The 18341-nt window shown below is 39.2% G+C and overlaps 2 protein-coding genes and 1 non-coding gene across 3 annotated transcripts in view; 2 read left to right on the top strand and 1 right to left on the bottom strand.

The window, feature by feature from the left end:
• The window catches only part of LATS2 (large tumor suppressor kinase 2), a 111769-nt gene that overhangs the window by 62872 nt on the left and 30556 nt on the right, over window positions 1–18341 (top strand). The window lies entirely within an intron of this gene.
• LOC128566662 (HIG1 domain family member 1A, mitochondrial-like) lies at window positions 17–600 on the bottom strand. The gene has a single exon (XM_053563619.1). The coding sequence runs from the start codon at window positions 550–552 to the stop codon at window positions 271–273; it is 282 nt and encodes a 93-aa protein (XP_053419594.1). The 5' UTR covers window positions 553–600; the 3' UTR covers window positions 17–270.
• On the top strand, window positions 8658–8767 carry LOC128567057 (U6 spliceosomal RNA). The gene has a single exon (XR_008374731.1). It is a non-coding gene; the product is annotated as a U6 spliceosomal RNA (small nuclear RNA).

Below are 18341 nucleotides of genomic sequence, written 5' to 3'. Positions count from 1 at the left end.
GGCAGGGCCTAGCTGCTACAAAGAAGACATGTTTTAGACAATACTCATGTGTATGGGCAAAAAACTCGAGGACTGTATTTGTCACTAATTGTATAACAGGTTATTTTAGTTTCTGTTCTGTGGAAAGTGTAAAGCATTCCAACAAAGGGTTTTAATGTAGATTTTTTTTTTTTTTGCACCCATGCTGTTGATTGCTAAATGTAATAGTCTGATCATGACGCTGAATAAATGTGTCTTTTAAAAAAAAAGACCAAGACAGCAGCTGTTCTTCTAAGATTTAGGTTTTGCCCAGAATTCCCGATACATGGAATAGCCCATACCAAGAGTCTTTGCTCCCACAACAAAGCCTTGGGCTGCCACACGCATGTGGATCAGGTGAAGGGACATTTTAGTATTTCCCCTCCTCTTCAATCTGTATAATCCATATGCAACAATTGCTGCAAAACCTGCCATTCCAATGGGGACAAATGGTGCCTCTTCAGCTTTTTGGGTAAATTTGGATCCCCGATTTTCATCATATGAAGAAAGAAAAAGATCTGTGTCGGTTGACATAATGCTTGCTTGAAGAATCTTCAAATACCAAGAAAAGACCCAGCGATCCAACCGCTATTTATTTTTTTTGAGACAGTCTCTCATTATGTCACCCTCAGTAGAGTGCTGTGGCGTCACAGCTCACAGCAACTTCAAACTTTTTTTTTTTTTATTGTTAAATCATAGCTATGTACATTAGTGCAATCAAGGGGTACAATGTGTGGGTTTCATATACAATCTGAAATATTCTCATCAAACTGTTCAACGTACCCTTCATGGCATTTTCTTAGTTATTGTATGTAGACATTTGTATTCTGCCTTTAGTAAGTTTCAGCTGTACCCATTCTAAGATGCACCATAGTTGTGGCCCCACCCATTACCTTTCCTCCACCCTAACCTCCCCCCTCCCTTCTCCTTCCTTGGCCCTTTCCTCATAGTCTTGTGCTGTGAGCTGGGTTATAGCCTTCATGTGAAAGCTATAATTAAGCTTCATAGTAGAGCTGAGTACATTGGATACTTTTTCTTCCATTCCTGAGATACTTTGCTAAGAAGAATATGTTCCAGCTCCATCCATGTAAACATGAAAGAGGTAAAGTCTTCATCTTTCTTTAAGTCTACATAATATTCCATGGTATACTTGTAGCACAATTTGCTAGTCCATTCATGGGTCGATGGGCACTTGGGCTTCTTCCATGACTTAGCAATTATAAATTGGGCTGCAATAAACATTCTGGTACAGATGTCTTTGTTATATTGTGATTTTTGGTCTTCTGGGTATAAACCTAGTAAAGGAATTATAGGATCAAATGGCAGGTCTATTTTTAGGTCTCTAAGTGTTCTCCAAACGTCCTTCCAGAAGGAAGGTATTAGTGTGCATTCCCACCAGCAGTGTAGAAGTGTGCCCTTTTCTCCACATCCACACCAACATCTCTGGTTTTGGGATTTTGTTATGTGGGCTACTCTTACTGGGGTTAGGTGATATCTCAATGTAGTTTTGATTTGCATTTCTCTGATGATTAAGGATGATGAACTTTTTTTCATGTGTTGGTAGGCCTTGCATCTGTCTTCTTAACAGAAGTTTCTCTTCAAGTCGCTTGCCCACCCTGAGATGGGATGACGTGTTCTTTTCTTGCTAATATGTTTGAGTTCTCTGTGGATTCTGGTTATTAGACCTTTATCGGAGCTATAATCTGCAAATATTTTCTCCCATTTTGAGGGATGTCTGCTTGCTTTACTTACTATGTTCTCGGCTGTGCAGAAGCTTTTTAGTTTGATCAGGTCCCAGTAGTGTATTTCTGATACTGCTTCAATTGCCTGGGGCATCCTCCTCATAAGATATTCACCCAGGCCTATTCCTTCAAGAGTTTTCCCTGCACTTTCTTCAAGTATTTTTATAGTTTCATGTCTTAAGTTTAAACCTTTTATCCAGTGAGAGTCTATCTTAGTTAATGGTGAAAGGTGTGGGTCCAGTTTCAATCTTGTACAGGTTGCCAGCCACATCAACCAGCACCATTTGTTAAATAGGGAATCTTTTCCCCACTGAATGTTTTTAATTGGCTTGTCAAAGATCAAATAATGTTAAGTAGCTGGATTCATCTCTTGGTTCTCTGTTCCGTTCCAGACATCTACTTCTCTGTTTTTGTGCCAATACCATGCTGTTTTGATCACTATCGATTTATAGTACAGTCTCAGGTCTGGCAGCGTGATTCCTCCTGCTGTGTTTTTATTACTGAGTGATGTTTTAGCTATTTGAGGTTTTTTCTGATTCCATATAAAACAAAGTATTATTTTTTCAAGATCTTTAAAATATGACAATGGAGCTTTAATAGGAATTGCATTAAAATTATATATTGCTTTGGGTAGTATAGACATTTTAACAATGTTGATTCTTCCCAGCCATAAGCATGCTATGTTTTCCATTTGTTAACATCTTCAGCTATTTCTTTTCTTAAAGTTTCATAGTTCTCTTTGTAGAGATCTTTCACATCCTTTGTTAGGTATACTCCCAAATATTTCATCATCTTTGGCACTACTATGAAAGGAATAGAGTCCTTGACTGTTTTTTCGCCTTGGTTATTATTGGTGTATATAAAGGCTACAGATTTATGGGTTTTGATTTTGTGACCTGAGAGATTGCTGTATTCCTTGATCACTTCTAGAAGTTTTGTAGTAGAATACCTAGTGGTTTCCAGATATACGATCATATCATCTGCAAAGAGTGAAAGTTTGATCTCTTCTGATCCTATGTGGATACCCTTGATCGCCTTTTCTTCCCCAATGGCTAACACTTCCATTACAATGTTAAAGAGCAGTGGAGACAAAGGGCAACCTTGCCTGGTTCCTGATCTAAGTGGAAATTATTTCAATTTAACTCCATTCAATATGATATTGGCTGTGGGTTTGTTGTAGATGGCCTCTATCGGTTTAAGAAATGTCTCTTCTTGGGTGGCTCCTGTGGCTCAGTTGGTAAAGTGCCAGCCCCCATATACCGAGGGTGGCGGGTTCAAGCCCGGCCCCGGCTGAACTGCAACAAAAAAATAGCCGGGCGTTGTGGTGGGCGCCTGTAGTCCCAGCTACTCGGGAGGCTGAGGCAAGAGAATAGCTTAAGCCCGGGAGTTGGAGGTTGCTGTGAGCTGTGTGATGCCACGGCACTCTACCAAGGGCCGTAAAGTGAGACTCTGTCTCTACAAAAAAATAAATAAATAAAATAAATAAAATAAAATAAAAATTAAAAAAAAATAAAAAGAAATGTCCTTCTTTTTTTTTTTTTTTTTGTGGAGAAAGAGTCTCACTTTACCGCCTTCAGTAGAGTGCCATGATGTCACAGGACTCACAGCAACCTCTAGCTCTTGGGCTTCAGCGATTCTCCTGCCTCAGCCTCCCGAGTAGCTGGGACTACAGGCGCCTGCCACAACGCCCGGCTATTTTTTGGTTGCAGTTCAGCCGGGGCTGGGTTTGAAACCGCCACCCTTGGTATATGGGGTGGCGCCCTACTCATTGAGCCATAGGCGCCACCCAAGAAATGTCCCTTCTATACCAGTTTCCTTAAGGGTTCTGATCATGAAGGGATGCTGGATATTATCAAAAGCTTTTTCTGCATCAATTGAAAGAATCATATGGTCCTTATTTTTTAGTTTGTTTATGTGCTGAATTATATTTATAGATTTACGTATATTGAACCAGCCTTGAGACCCTGGGATAAATCCTACTTGGTCGTGGTGCATAATTTTTTTTGATGTATTGTTGGATTCTGTTTGTTAGTGTCTTATTGAGTATTTTAGCATCAATATTCATTAGTGATATTGGGCTATAATTTTCTTTTCTTGTTGGGTGTTTCTCTGGTTTGGGGATCAAGGTGATGTTTGCTTCGTAGAATGTGTTGGGTAATATTCCTTCTTTTTCTATATTTTGGAAGAGGTTTAGTAATACAGGTAGTAGTTCTTCTTTAAAGGTTTGGTAGAATTCTGAAGTAAAGCCATCTGGTCCTGGGCTTTTCTTTTTAGGGAGATTTTGTATAGTTGATGCCATTTCAGAACTTGATATAGGCCTGTTTTTCCATTTCATTCTAGCTAAGTCTTGGTAGGTGGCATACTTCCAGGTATTGGTCGATTTCTTTCTGATTTTCATATTTCTGAGAGTAGAGTTTCTTGTAGTATTTGTTAAGGATTTTTTTGAATTTCTGGGGGGTCTGTTATTTCATTGTTACCATTTCTGATTGATGAAATTAGAGATTTAACTCTTTTTTTCATGGTTAGGTTGGTCAAAGGTTTATCTATTTTATTGATCTTTTCAAGAAACCAACTTTTGGATTTATTGATCTGTTGTATAATTCTTTTGTTTTCAATTTCATTTAATTCTGCTCGGATTTTTGTTATTTCTTTTCTTCTGCTGTGTTTGGGGTTGGAGTGTTCTTCCTTCTCCAGTTGCTTGAGATGTCCCAGTAAGTTATTAACTTCCTCTCTTTTCGTTTTCTTGAGGAAGGCTTGCAGTGCTATAAATTATCCCTCTTAGGACTGCCTTTGCAGTATCCCAGAGGTTCTGGTAATTCATGTCTTGATTGTTGTTTTGTTCCCAAAATTTGGTGATTTCCTTCTTAATCTTATCTATAACCCATCTATCCTTCAGCATAAGGTTGTTTAGCTTCCATGTTTTTGTATGGGTATGCAGGTTCCTGTTGTTACTGAGTTCAACTTTTATTCCATGATGGTCTAAGCAGATGCAAAGAATAATTTCTATTTTTTTAAATTCGCTGAGGTTAGATTTGTGGCCTAGGATGTGGTCGATTTTGGAGTATGTTCCGTGGGCTAATGAGAAGAATGTGTATTCAGTTTTGTTGGGATGAAATGTTCTGTAGATGTCTGTTAAGTCCAGATGTTGAATGATTAAGTTTAAATCTAAAATTTCTTTGCTTAGCTTCTTTTTGGAGGATCTATCCAGCACTGCTAAAGGGATGTTAAAATCTCCAACTACTATGGAACTTGAGGAAATCAAGTTGCTTATGTCTGTCAGAGTTTCTCTTATAAATTGAGGTGCATTCTGGTTGGGTGCATAAATATTTTTTTTTTTTTAAGAGTTCACTGCTATTTATTTATTTATTTGCGCAGTTTTTTTTTGGCGGGGGCTGGGTTTGAACCCGCCACCTCCAGCATATGGGACTGGCGCTCTACCCCTTTGAGCCACAGGCACCACCCAGGGTGCATAAATATTAATTATTGAAATCTCATCATATTGAGTATTGCCTTTAGCAAATATGAAGTGTCCATCCTTATCCTTATTTCAGTTGATTTAAAGCCTATTTCGGCTGCGAATAGGATTGCAACGCCTGGTTTTTTCTGCTTTCCATTTGCCTGGAGTATAGATGACCATCCTTCACCTTGAGTCTGTATTTGTCTTTTAATGTAAGATGGATTCTTGTATGCAGCAGATATCTGGCTTGAGTTTTTGTATCCAGTCCACCAACCTGTGCCTCTAGAAGACAATTGAAACCATTCACATTAATTGAGAATATTGATAAGCCTTTCGAGAGTCCGGTGGACACTTTTAATCCTTTTGTGACTGTGGAAGTTGGAATTTGATCAAAATTTTCTTGGTGGGTTTACTTTTATCGTGGATGATTATGTTGGTGTTTATGTAGCATAGATCTGAGAATATCGTGGAGAGCTGGTTTAGTTATGGCAAATTTCTTCAACATGTGAATGTCACTAAAGTATTTAATTTCTCTGTCATAAATGAAACTCAGTTTAGCTGGGTACAGGATCCTGGGTTGAAATTTATTTTGTTTTAAGAGATTAAAAGTGGATGACCATCCTCTTCTAGCTTAAAAGGTTTCAGCAGAGAGATCTGCAGTTATTCTAATATTTTTGCCCTTGTAGGTGATGGTTTTCTTTCATCTGGCTGCTTTCAGAATTTTCTCCTTCATATTAAGTTTAGTGAAGTTAATTATGATATGTTTGGGGGATGTCTTATCTGGGTTGAGTCGTGCTGGAGTTCTGAAACTGTCTGCTATCTCTATCTGAATTTCAGAATCTCTTGGCATGTCTGGAAAGTTCTCCTTCATAATCTTATGGAGAAGAGTCTCTGTGCCTTGTGAAGCCACTTTGTTGCTTTCGGGGATCCCTATAAGACAAATACTGGTTTTCTTTGAATTATCCCAGAGGTCTCTGTGAGAGTGATTTTTTTTTTCTTTTTTTAGTTTCTATATCATTTTTAATTATTACATTATGTGACATCAATGTATCACAATTGAGAGTGATCTTTTTTTGCCCTCCATTTCTCTTCCTCTTTGAAAGTTTGGGAGCGTTCGAAAACTTTGTCTTCAGTGTCAGAAATCCTTTCTTCTGCTTGCTCCATTCTGTTACTGAGGGATTCTACTCTGTTTCTGAGATCTTTGAGGGCTGCGACTTTTTGTCTCAATGTGTCAAAATCTTTGGTCATTTAGTCTTTGAATTCGTTGAATTCTTGAGATACCTTTTGGGTTACTGCTTGGAATTCTAATTCAATCTTATTTGCTATCCAGATTCTGAATTCGATTTCTGACATCTCAGCTATTTGTGCATGGGATCTTGTGCTGTGTCTGCCCCATTGATCCTTGGGGAAGTTGATGTACTCTAATTATTCATATTGCCAGAATTTTTCTGTTTATTTCGCCTCATGATTGTTTTTCACCATTGCCTCTGTCCGTCCTCAGAGTTGGGGAGATGTTTCTCCAAGATTAGACCTCAGGGGGATCACTCTCTCGTTGCTGGATCTTTGTAGGGAGTGGCCCTGTGTAGTTTCTCTGGTTGTCGTGGTTGTCATTGTTTTTAGCTGGCCCGGGCTGGATTGGAATCATTGGTGTATGTGGCTGGCACCCTACCCACCGAGCTATGGGTGCCACCTACTGTACCTTTTCTAGGTTTAGATACACAAATACTTGCCATTGTGTTAGCCTTGCCAACGGTCTTCAGCACAGTAACCTGCTTTGCATTTTGTAGCGTAGAAGCAATGGGTTGCACCGCATAGCCTTGGTGTGTGGTGGGCTATACCATCTGCGTGTGTGTGCAGGTATACTCCATGATGTTCACATCACAGCAAAATCGCCTAACGACACACTTCTCAGAACATATCCCTATCATTAAGGGACACAGAAGTGTAATACAAACTCATTATGGAAGATGTAGGAAAAGTGTAGAGAAAAAGGTCAAATTCACACCTGATCCCACGACACAGAGATAATGGCAGTGTTAACATTTTAGAGCTCTTCCTTTACTGCATATTTAATTCGTATCCTTAATACTAATCATTTTTCTCCAATTACAAAATGTTTTGTGAAATGATTAGGTTGGAAGGATTAAAGGAACTGAGAATTTGTTGGTGACAAGTTACTGGTGTGGAGAATACTGGAGTTGGAGCTCCATGTTGTTGATCCTTCTTTTCAGCGTAAAGCACTTTTAGCCTTTCCCCCCAAATATACAATGATACGAATTTTAGGCTCCTTATTTCTAAAACCAGCGTATCAACCTCTCTTTGTTACTCTTTCTTTCTCTCTCTGACACCTATACCCCAGCTCTCTCCTCTAGCTGCGTACACTGCCCAGCCAATGTGGCCTGTCTGTGCCTTGCCTTCCAGCACATGACAGGGCTTTGGTTAGGCCATTGCCCTGCAGAGGACTGTGAAGCATCATCAGACTGCCAGGTTCACTTCCTGGTGATTTAAGAAGTGTCATCAGGCCGGCTCCTGTGGCTCAGTGAGTAGGGTGCCGGCCCCATATACCGAGGGTGGCGGGTTCAAACCCAGCCCCAGCCAAAAACCGCACCAAAAAAAATAGCTGGGCGTTGTGGCAGGCGCCTGTAGTCCCAGCTGCTTGGGAGGCTGAGGCAAGAGAATCATGTAAGCCCAAGACCTGGAGGTTGCTGTGAGCCATGTGACGCCACGGCACTCTACCAAGGGCAGTAAAGTGAGACTCTTTTGTCTCTACAAAAAAAAAAAAAAAAAAGTGTTATCAATAATTTCTTTCTTCCTAGGACAAATGGGGCAGAGAACAGTGTGTTTATTATCTGTACCAAGTAAAAGCTATTCTTTTTTTTTTTTTCCTGAGACGGAGTCTTAGTCACCCTGTGGTAGAGTTTCATTGCATCATAACTCACAGCTACCTCACTCTCCTGGGCTCAAGTGATCCTCTTGGCTAAGCCTCCCAAGTAGTGGGGACTATAAGTGCCTTCATGACATCTGGCTAGTTTTTCTATTTTTAGAGACAAGGTTTCACTATTGCTCAGGCGGTCTACTACCACGCCCAGACTAAAAGCTATTCTTGCTTCTTGGGCAAGGCAAGACTTTAACTATGCCATTCCATTAAAATGTGAGACCAGGTGGGGTTGCTCACACCTGTAATTCTAATACTTTGGGAGGCCAAGGTGGGAGGAACACTTGAGGCTAGGAATTCAAGACCAGCCTGGGCAACAATAGTTAGACCCTATCTTTACAAAAATAAAAAAATTAGCTTGGTGTGGGGGCATCTACCCATAGTTTGCTTGCTTAAGCCACAAGTTCAAGGCTGTCGCGAGTTATGATAGTGCCACTGCATTCCAGCCTGAGCAACAAAGTAAGACTTTATCTCTAAAAAATTAAATAAAATTTTAAAAAATTTAGTGTTTGCTTCAGCAGCACATACGCTAAAATTGGAACAATACAGAGAAGATTAGCATTAACATCCCTGTGCAAGGATGACATGCAAATTTGTGAAGTGTTCCATATTTTTAAATGAAAACTATAGACCAATATCATTAATGAATATCAATGCAAAAATATTCAACTAGATATTAGCAAACAGAATACAACAACACATTAAAAAGGTTATACACCATGATCAAGTGGGTTTTATCCCAGAGAAGCAGAAGGTTGGTTTAACATACGCAAATCTATAAATATAATACACCATGTAAATAGAATAAAAGACAAAGACCATATGATTTCTTTCAGTTGATGCAGAAAAGGCTTTTGACAATATCCAGCATCCTTTCATAATAAAAGCACTCAAGAAAATAGGCTTAGAAGGACCATTCCTTAAGCTGATAGAGGCTATCTACAGAAAACCCACAGCCAATATCATATTGAATGGAATCAAACTCAAAGCATTTCCACTCAAATCTGCAACCAGACAAGGATGCCCACTGTCTTCACTGCTCTTTAACATAGTGTTGGAGGTCCCAGCCATCACAGTCAGGCAAGAGAGATCAAAGGAATTCAGATGAGGGCAGAGGAGGTCAAACTTTCCCTCTTCACAGTTGACATGATTTTATATCTGGAAAACCCCAGGGACTCAGCTACAAACCTCTTAGAAGTGATCAAGGAATGTAGCAGTGTCTCAGGTTACAAAATCAATACCCACAAATCAGTAGACTTCATATACATCAACAATTGTCAAGCTACAAACAAAAACCAGAGACTCTTTTCCTTTTACAATAGCACCAAAGAAGATGAAATATCTGGGAAGATACATATCAAAAGACATGAAAGATCTCTAAAAGAGAATTATGAAACTTTCAGAAAGGAAATAGCAGAATATGTCAACAAATGGAAGAATATACTATGCTCATGGCTGGGAAGAATCAACATCATTAAAATGTCCATACTACCCAAAGCAATCTATATATAGATTTAATGCAATCCCCATCAAAGCACCAATGTCATACTTTAAAAATCTTGAAAAAATAGTACTTTGATTCGTATTGAATCAGAAAAAACCACAAATAGCAAATACAGTCCTTAGAAATAAAAAAAATTCTGGAGGCATCACATTGCCAAACTTCAGGTTATATTACAAGGCTATAGTGATCAAAACAGCATTGTACTTGCACAAAAATAGAGACACAGATCTATGGAATAGGATAAAGAATCTAGAGATGAACCCAGCTACTTGTTGTCATTTAATCTTTGATAAACCTAACAAAAACATGCTATGGGGAAAAGAATCCTTATTTAACAAATGGTTCTGGGAGAAGAACTGGTTATCCACATGCAGAAGACTGAAACTGGACCTGCACCTCTGACCATTGACAAAAATTGATTCTCTTTGAATAAAAGAGTTAAATTTAAGAGACAAAACAGTAAAAATTCTAAAAGAGAGTGTGGGGAAAACACTTGAAGATATTGGCCTGGCAAGAAACTTTATGAGGAAGACCCTGTCCCCTCTCCCTCAGCAATTGCAGCAACACCAGAAATAAATAACTGGATCTTGATCAAGCTAAAAAGCTTTTGCACAACTAAGGGTACCACAAACAGAGCAAACAGACAGCCCTCAGAATGGGAGAAGATTTTTGCATGTTATGAATCTAACAAAGGCCTGATACTAGAATCTACAAAGAACTCAAATTAAACAATAAGAAAAGTGCAAACAACCCTCCCTATAAGTGGGCAAGAGATTTGAAGAGAAACTTCTCTGAGGATGACAGATGAATGGCCAACAAGCACATGAAAAAGTGTTAATCATCTTTAATCATCAGAGAAATGCAAATCAAAACCACTCTAAGATGGCACCTAACCCCAGCAAGATTAGCCAACATCACAAAGTCACAAAACACCAGATGCTGGTGTGGATGTGGAGAGAAGGGAACACATCTACACTGTTGATGGGATTGCAAACTAATACAACTCTTTTGGAGAGAAGTATGGAGAATCCTCAAAGACCTAAGTGTAGACCTTCCATTTGACCCTACAATCCCATTACTAGGGAAGAACAAAAATCATTTTACCACAAAGACATTTGCACTAGAATGTTTATTGCAGCTCAATTCATAATTGCCAAGTTGTGGAAGCAAAGTAAGTACCCATGAACCCATGAGTGGATCAACAAACTGTGGTATATGTATACCATGGAATATTATTCAGCCATTAAAAAGATGGAGTCTTTACATCTTTTACATTAACCTGGATGGAGTTGAAATACATTCTCCTGATCTGGGCACCGTGAGTCTGGGGAGATAGGACTCCAGGCATCTCTGGCTGGTGGGAACTGCCTAACATCACTCCTATGAGGATACAGGGAGTCAGCGAGAGACTTCTGGACCCCAAGAGGAGGACTAAAACAGTCGAAAACCGGCAAGTGGTTGCGTGTGTTCAATCCGTCTAAACCCGCCCACAACTTCCACAGGCACAAGAACTTAAAGAGCAAGAGGAAGTGAAAGGAAAATTAGGGCAAGGAAACTGATAAAAGAAATCACTCATGAGGAAGAATCAGCAGAAAACTCCAGGCAACATGAAGAACCAGTCCAGAACAACCCCGCCAAGGGACCATGAGGTAGCTACTGCAGATGATTCCACCAGTATAGAAATGTTAGGAATGACAGAAAGGGAATTTAGAATACACATGTTGAAAACAATGAAAGAAATGATGGAAACAATGAAGGAAATTGCTAATAAAGTGGAAAATAACCAAAAGGACATCCAAAAACAGAATCAAATCAGAGATGAACGATATGAAGAATATAAAAAGGATATAGCAGACCTGAAGGAACTGAAACAGTCAATTCGGGAACTTAAAGATGCAATGGAAAGTATCAGCAACAGGTTAGACCATGCAGAAGAAAGAATTTCAGAGGTAGAAGACAAAGTTCTTGAGATAACTCAGACAGTAAAAGAGGCAGAAAAGAAGAGAGAGAAAGCAGAACGTTCACTGTCAGAATTATGGGACTTTATGAAGCGTTCCAACATACGAGTTATAGGAATTCCAGAAGGGGAAGAAGAATGCCCCAGAGGAATGGAAGCCATACTAGAGAATATTATAAAAGAAAATTTCCCAAACATCACCAAAGATTCTGACACACTGCTTTCAGAGGGATATCGGACCCCGGGTCGCCTCAACTCTAACCGAGCTTCTCCAAGACACATTGTGATGAACCTGTCCAAAGTCAAGACAAAAGATAAGATTCTGCAAGCTGCCAGGAGTAAGCGCCAGTTAACCTACAGGGGCAAATCCATCAGAGTTACCGCAGACTTCTCTAATGAAACTTTCCATGCAAGAAGACAATGGTCATCTACCTTTAATCTACTTAAATAGAACAATTTTCAGCCCAGAATTCTGTACCCTGCTAAGCTAAGCTTCAAAATTGACGGAGAAATCAAATCATTTACGGATATACAAACATTGAGGAAATTCGCCACAACAAGACCAGCTCTACAGGAAATACTGCAATCTGTTCTGCACACTGACCACCACAATGGATCAGCAGCAAAGTAAGAACTCAGAAATCAAAGGACAGAACCTAACCTCCACACTGATGCAAAAGATAAAACTAAGCAATGGACTCTCACCAAATAAGACGAATAGAATACTACCACACTTATCAGTTATCTCAATAAATGTTAATGGCTTGAATTCCCCACTGAAGAGACATAGATTGGCTGACTGGATTAAAAAACACAAGCCATCCATTTGCTGTCTGCAAGAAACACACCTGGCTTCAAAAGACAAATTAAAGCTCCGAGTCAAGGGTTGGAAGACAATTTTTCAGGCAAATGGAATTCAGAAGAAAAGAGGAGTTGCAATCTTATTTTCAGATACATGTGGATTTAAAGCAACTAAAGTCAAAAAAGACAAAGATGGTCACTTTATATTGGTCAAGGGAAAACTACAACAAGAAGACATTTCAATTCTAAATATTTATGCACCCAATTTAAATGCTCCCAGATTCTTGAAGCAGACCTTACTCGGTCTGAGCAATATGATATCTGATAATACCATCATAACAGGGGACTTTAACACACCTCTTACAGAGCTGGACAGATCCTCTAAACAGAAATTAAACAAAGATGTAAGAGATTTAAATGAGACCCTAGAACAACTGTGCTTGATAGACGCATATAGAACACTCCACCCCAAAGATAAAGAATATACATTCTTCTCATCACCCCATGGAACATTCTCCAAAATTGATCATATCCTGGGACACAAATACCAACAGAATCAAAAGAATTGAAATTTTACCTTGTATCTTTTCAGACCATAAGGCACTAAAGGTGGAACTCAACTCTAACAAAAATGCTCAACCCCACCCAAAGGCATGAAAATTAAACAATCTTCTGTTGAATAACAGATGGGTGAAGGAAGAAATAAAACAGGAAATCATTAACTTCCTTGAGCATAACAACAATGAAGACACAAGCTACCAAAACCTGTGGGATACTGCAAAAGCAGTTTTGAGAGGAAAATTCATCGCTTTAGATGCCTACATTCGAAAAACAGAAAGAGAGCACATCAACAATCTCACAAGAGATCTTACGGAATTGGAAAAAGAAGAACAATCTAAGCCTAAACTCAGTAGAAGAAAAGAAATATCCAAAATCAAATCAGAGATCAATGAAATTGAAAACAAAAGAATCATTCAGAAAATTAATGAAACAAGGAGTTGGTTTTTTGAAAAAATAAATAAAATAGATAAACCATTGGCCAGACTAACTAGAAATAGAAAAGTAAAATCTCTAATAACCTCAATCAGAAACGATAAAGGGGAAATAACAACTGATCCCACAGAGATACAGCAGATCATCTCTGAGTACTACCAGAAACTCTATGCCCAGAAATTTGACAATGTGAAGGAAATGGATCAATATTTGGAATCACACCCTCTCCCTAGACTTAGCCAGGAAGAAATAGACCTCCTGAACAGACCAATTTCAAGCACTGAGATCAAAGAAACAATAGAAAAGCTTCCAACTAAAAAATGCCCTGGTCCAGATGGCTTCACTCCAGAATTCTATCAAACCTTCAAGGAAGAGCTTATTCCTGTACTGCAGAAATTATTCCAAAAAACTGAGGAAGAAGGAATCTTCCCCAACACATTCTATGAAGCAAACATCACCCTGATACCAAAACCAGGAAAAGACCCAAACAAAAAGGAGAATTTCAGACCAATCTCACTCATGAATATAGATGGAATAATTCTCAACAAAATCCTAGCCAATAGATTACAGCTTATCATCAAAAAAGTCATTCATCATGATCAAGTAGGCTTCACCCCAGGGATGCAAGGCTGGTTTAACATACGCAAGTCCATAAACGTTATCCACCATATTAACAGAGGCAAAAATAAAGATCATATGATCCTCTCAATAGATGTAGAAAAAGCATTTGATAAAATCCAGCATCCTTTTCTAATTAGAACACTGAAGAGTATAGGCATGGTGGCACATTTCTAAAACTGATTGAAGCTATCTATGACAAGCCCACAGCCAATATTTTACTGAATGGAGTAAAACTGAAAGCTTTTCCTCTTAGAACTGGAACCAGACAAGGTTGTCCTCTTTCATCTTTACTATTCAACATAGTGCTGGAAGTTCTAGCCAATACAATTAGGCAAGACAAGGAAATAAAGGGAATCCAAATGGGAGCAGAGGAGGTCAAACTCTCCCTCTTTGCTGACGACATGATCTTATACTTAGAGAACCCCAAAGACTCAACCACAAGACTCCTGGAAGTCATCAAAAAATACAGTAATGTTTCAGGATATAAAATCAATGTCCACAAGTCAGTAGCCTTTGTATACACCAATAACAGTCAAGATGAGAAGCTAATTAAGGACACAACTCCCTTCACCATAGTCTCAAAGAAAATGAAATACCTAGGAATATACCTAACGAAGGAGGTGAAGGACCTCTATAAAGAAAACTATGAACTCCTCAGAAAGGAAATAGCAGAGGATATTAACAAATGGAAGAACATACCATGCTCATGGATGGGAAGAATCAACATTGTTAAAATGTCTATACTTCCCAAAGCAATCTACCTATTCAATGCCATTCCTATCAAAGTACCTACATCGTTCTTTCAAGATTTGGAAAAAATGATTCTGCGTTTTGTATGGAACCGGAAAAAACCCCGTATAGCTAAGGCAGTTCTTACTAACAAAAATAAAGCTGGGGGCATCAGCATACCAGATTTTAGTCTGTACTACAAAGCCATAGTGGTCAAGACAGCATGGTACTGGCATAAAAACAGAGACATAGACACTTGGAATCGAATTGAACACCAAGAAATGAAACTAACATCTTACAACCACCTAATCTTTGATAAACCAAACAAGAACTTACCATGGGGGAAAGACTCCCTATTCAATAAATGGTGTTGGGAGAACTGGATGTCTACATGTAAAAGACTGAAACTGGACCCACACCTTTCCCCACTCACAAAAATAGATTCAAGATGGATAAAGGACTTAAATTTAAGGCATGAAACAATAAAAATCCTCAAAGAAAGCATAGGAAAAACACTGGAAGATATAGGCCTGGGGGAAGACTTCATGAAGAAGACTGCCATGGCAATTGCAACAACAACAAAAATAAACAAATGGGACTTCATTAAACTGAAAAGCTTCTGTACAGCTAAGGACACAATAACCAAAGCAAAGAGACAACCTACACAATGGGAAAGGATATTTGCATATTTTCAATCAGACAAAAGCTTGATAACCAGGACCTATAGAGAACTCAAATTAATCCACATGAAAAAAGCCAACAATCCCTTATATCAATGGGCAAGAGACATGAATAGAACTTTCTCTAAAGACGACAGACGAATGGCTAACAAACACATGAAAAAATGTTCATCATCTCTATATATTAGAGAAATGCAAATCAAAACAACCCTGAGATATCATCTAACCCCAGTGAGAATGGCCCACATCACAAAATCTCAAAACTGCAGATGCTGGCGTGGATGTGGAGAGAAGAGAACACTTTTACACTGCTGGTGGGACTGCAAACTAGTACAACCTTTCTGGAAGGAAGTATGGAGAAACCTCAAAGCACTCAAGCTAGACCTCCCATTTGATCCTGCAGTCCCATTACTGGGCATCTACCCAGAAGGAAAGAAACCCTTTTATCCTAAGGACACTTGTACTAGACTGTTTATTGCAGCTCAATTTACCCTTGCCAAAATGTGGAAACAGCCTAAATGCCCACCAACCCAGGAATGGATTAACAAGCTGTGGTATATGTATACCATGGAATACTATTCAGCCATTAAAAAAAATGGAGACTTTACATCCTTCGTATTAACCTGGATGGAAGTAGAAGACATTATTCTTAGTAAAGCATCACAAAAATGGAGATGCATGAATCCTATGTACTCAATCTTGATATGAGGACAATTAATGACAATTAAGGTTATGGGGGGGAAGCAGAAAGAGGGAAGGAGGGAGGAGGGTGGGGCCTTAGTGTGTGTCACACTTTATGGGGGCAAGACATGATTGCAAGAGGGACTTTACCTAACAAATGCAATCAGTGTAACTGGCTTATTGTACCCTCAATGAATCCGCAGCAATAAAAAAAAAAAAAAAGAAATACATTCTCCTTAGTAAAGTATCGCAAGAATGGAAAGATGAATATCCAGTGTACGCCATGCTAATATGAAATCAATATATGAACAAGTATATGTTCCTAAGAACAGCAAAACACTATTATAGTCTAGTTCAGGGGTAGAGGGAAGTGGGAGTGGGGAGGGTGTATGGCAGAAAGAGGGAGGCATGAGATGGGATTTCACCTAAAGTGCGCAATAAAATAAAAATAAAAGTCCTAAGAAAGGTCCTAAAAGAAAAAGGTCCTAAAATTTTTTTTTTAATTTAAAAACTAAAATGTGCACACAGATTATATGTAAGAAAATATATATAATAGCACGGTATTGTGGTAGTTGGCTGTAGTCCCAGCTACTTGAAAGGCTGAGACAAGAGGATTGCTTAAGCCCAAGAGACGGAGGTTGCTGTGAGCTGTGATGATGCCTCAGCACACTACCCAGGGTGATAAAGTGAGACTGTCTCAAAGGAAAAAAAAAAAGAAAGAAAGACTGTACAATTAATACTGTTTAGCAATGCCTGTTCTGACATTTCACTGTCAGCAACATAGAATAAAAGAAGAAATTCTAATTGGTAGAGTCCCTACCCAGTTTTAAACAAAGTGATTAGATTTTAAATCCTTGTTGGAAAATGGAAACTCTTACAGAGATTCTGATCCTTTGAAAATATGAACTAAAAATTAAAATTCCCACAATATGTATTTATTTCAAAGTCACAGCTGTAACTTTTTCAATAAAATACCTAAAAATGTTATATACCCAGAGAATTTGTTTTTGCTGCTATACTTCATAATTAAAATATTTACATTATCTTACCAAATTACATTATAAACTGATTCTTCCAAGGGCACTTTGTCAGTGTAGCAGATTGCTGTCTTCTGTCTTGGATAAACCTCTAAGTTTCTGGAATTTTTTAAAAATAACTACAGGAGGGCGGCGCCTGTGGCTCAGTCGGTAAGGCGCCAGCCCCATATACCGAGGGTGGTGGGTTCAAGCCCGGCCCTGGCCAAACTGCAACCAAAAAAGTAGCTGGGCGTTGTGGCCGGCGCCTGTAGTCCCAGCTACTCGTGAGGCTGAGGCAAGAGAATCGCTGAAGCCCAGGAGTTGGAGGTTGCTGTGAGCTGTGTGAGGCCACGGCACTCTACCGAGGGCCATAAAGTGAGACTCTGTCTCTACAAAAAAATAAATAAATAACTACAGGAAAGTGAGCTCTGTGTAATCAATACCCAACATCCCCTTCCTTGGACACTCAGAAGCCCACCATCCTCACAGTGTGAATCCCAGAGGGCTCCAAGCACCAGGGACACAAGAACAGCTCCGCCTTTAAAAAGCCTCCATGTCTGTGACAAAGTTGTGTTTGGATGAGATAAATCTATGTGCTATTTTCAAATAAGTGGATCTTTCACACAGAGATGGCAGGATTTTTTGTTTTTTTTTTTGCAGTTTTTGGCCGGAGCTGGGTTTGAACCCATCACCTCCGGCATATGGGCCCAGCACCCTACTCTTTTGACCCACAAGCGCCACCTGAGATGGCAGGATTTTTTACAGGCAGCACTTGCCTGGAGGTGAAGAGCAAGTCAGTCTTCTCACGTATTCAGCTGACTTAGTTTCAGGAGCCAAGATTGGCTTGTAACCCAAATAGGGGAAATCTGTTCTAGAGCTGTTTGTGCTTCAGCTCTGATAACTCTGTGGTTTTATTTTTTGGCTATCTTAATGCTCAGTTGTGACACAAGAGAGTCCTTTATAAACTTCAGTCTCGTCACAACATTTAATTTGTAAGGCAAGACAATCCTGCCTTTTCAAGGACAAGTACAGGGTATGAACTACATGAGTGTCTTGGGCGTGGTTTGCTTCTTTGCTCACCAGCAATAGATTCCCTGGCCTGTCTCACAGACCACTGGCCCATCACCTTTCTTGCTGTGATTTGCCTCCCACAGGCATCACGGGCTGAGGCAGAAACTGAATCCTTTCCTATTTGAATACCTTGTTT

This window comes from Nycticebus coucang, chromosome 15 (assembly GCF_027406575.1).
Source record: "Nycticebus coucang isolate mNycCou1 chromosome 15, mNycCou1.pri, whole genome shotgun sequence".
NCBI lineage: Eukaryota > Metazoa > Chordata > Mammalia > Primates > Lorisidae > Nycticebus > Nycticebus coucang.
The sequence above is the reverse complement of the archived record's forward strand: the minus strand, read 5'-3'. Positions and strand labels throughout refer to the sequence as shown.

What these genes read in the sequence shown, in the direction of transcription:
- LOC128566662 (XM_053563619.1), bottom strand. Translation starts at nt 552, where the DNA reads ATGTCAACCGACACAGATCTTTTTCTTTCTTCATATGATGAAAATCGG.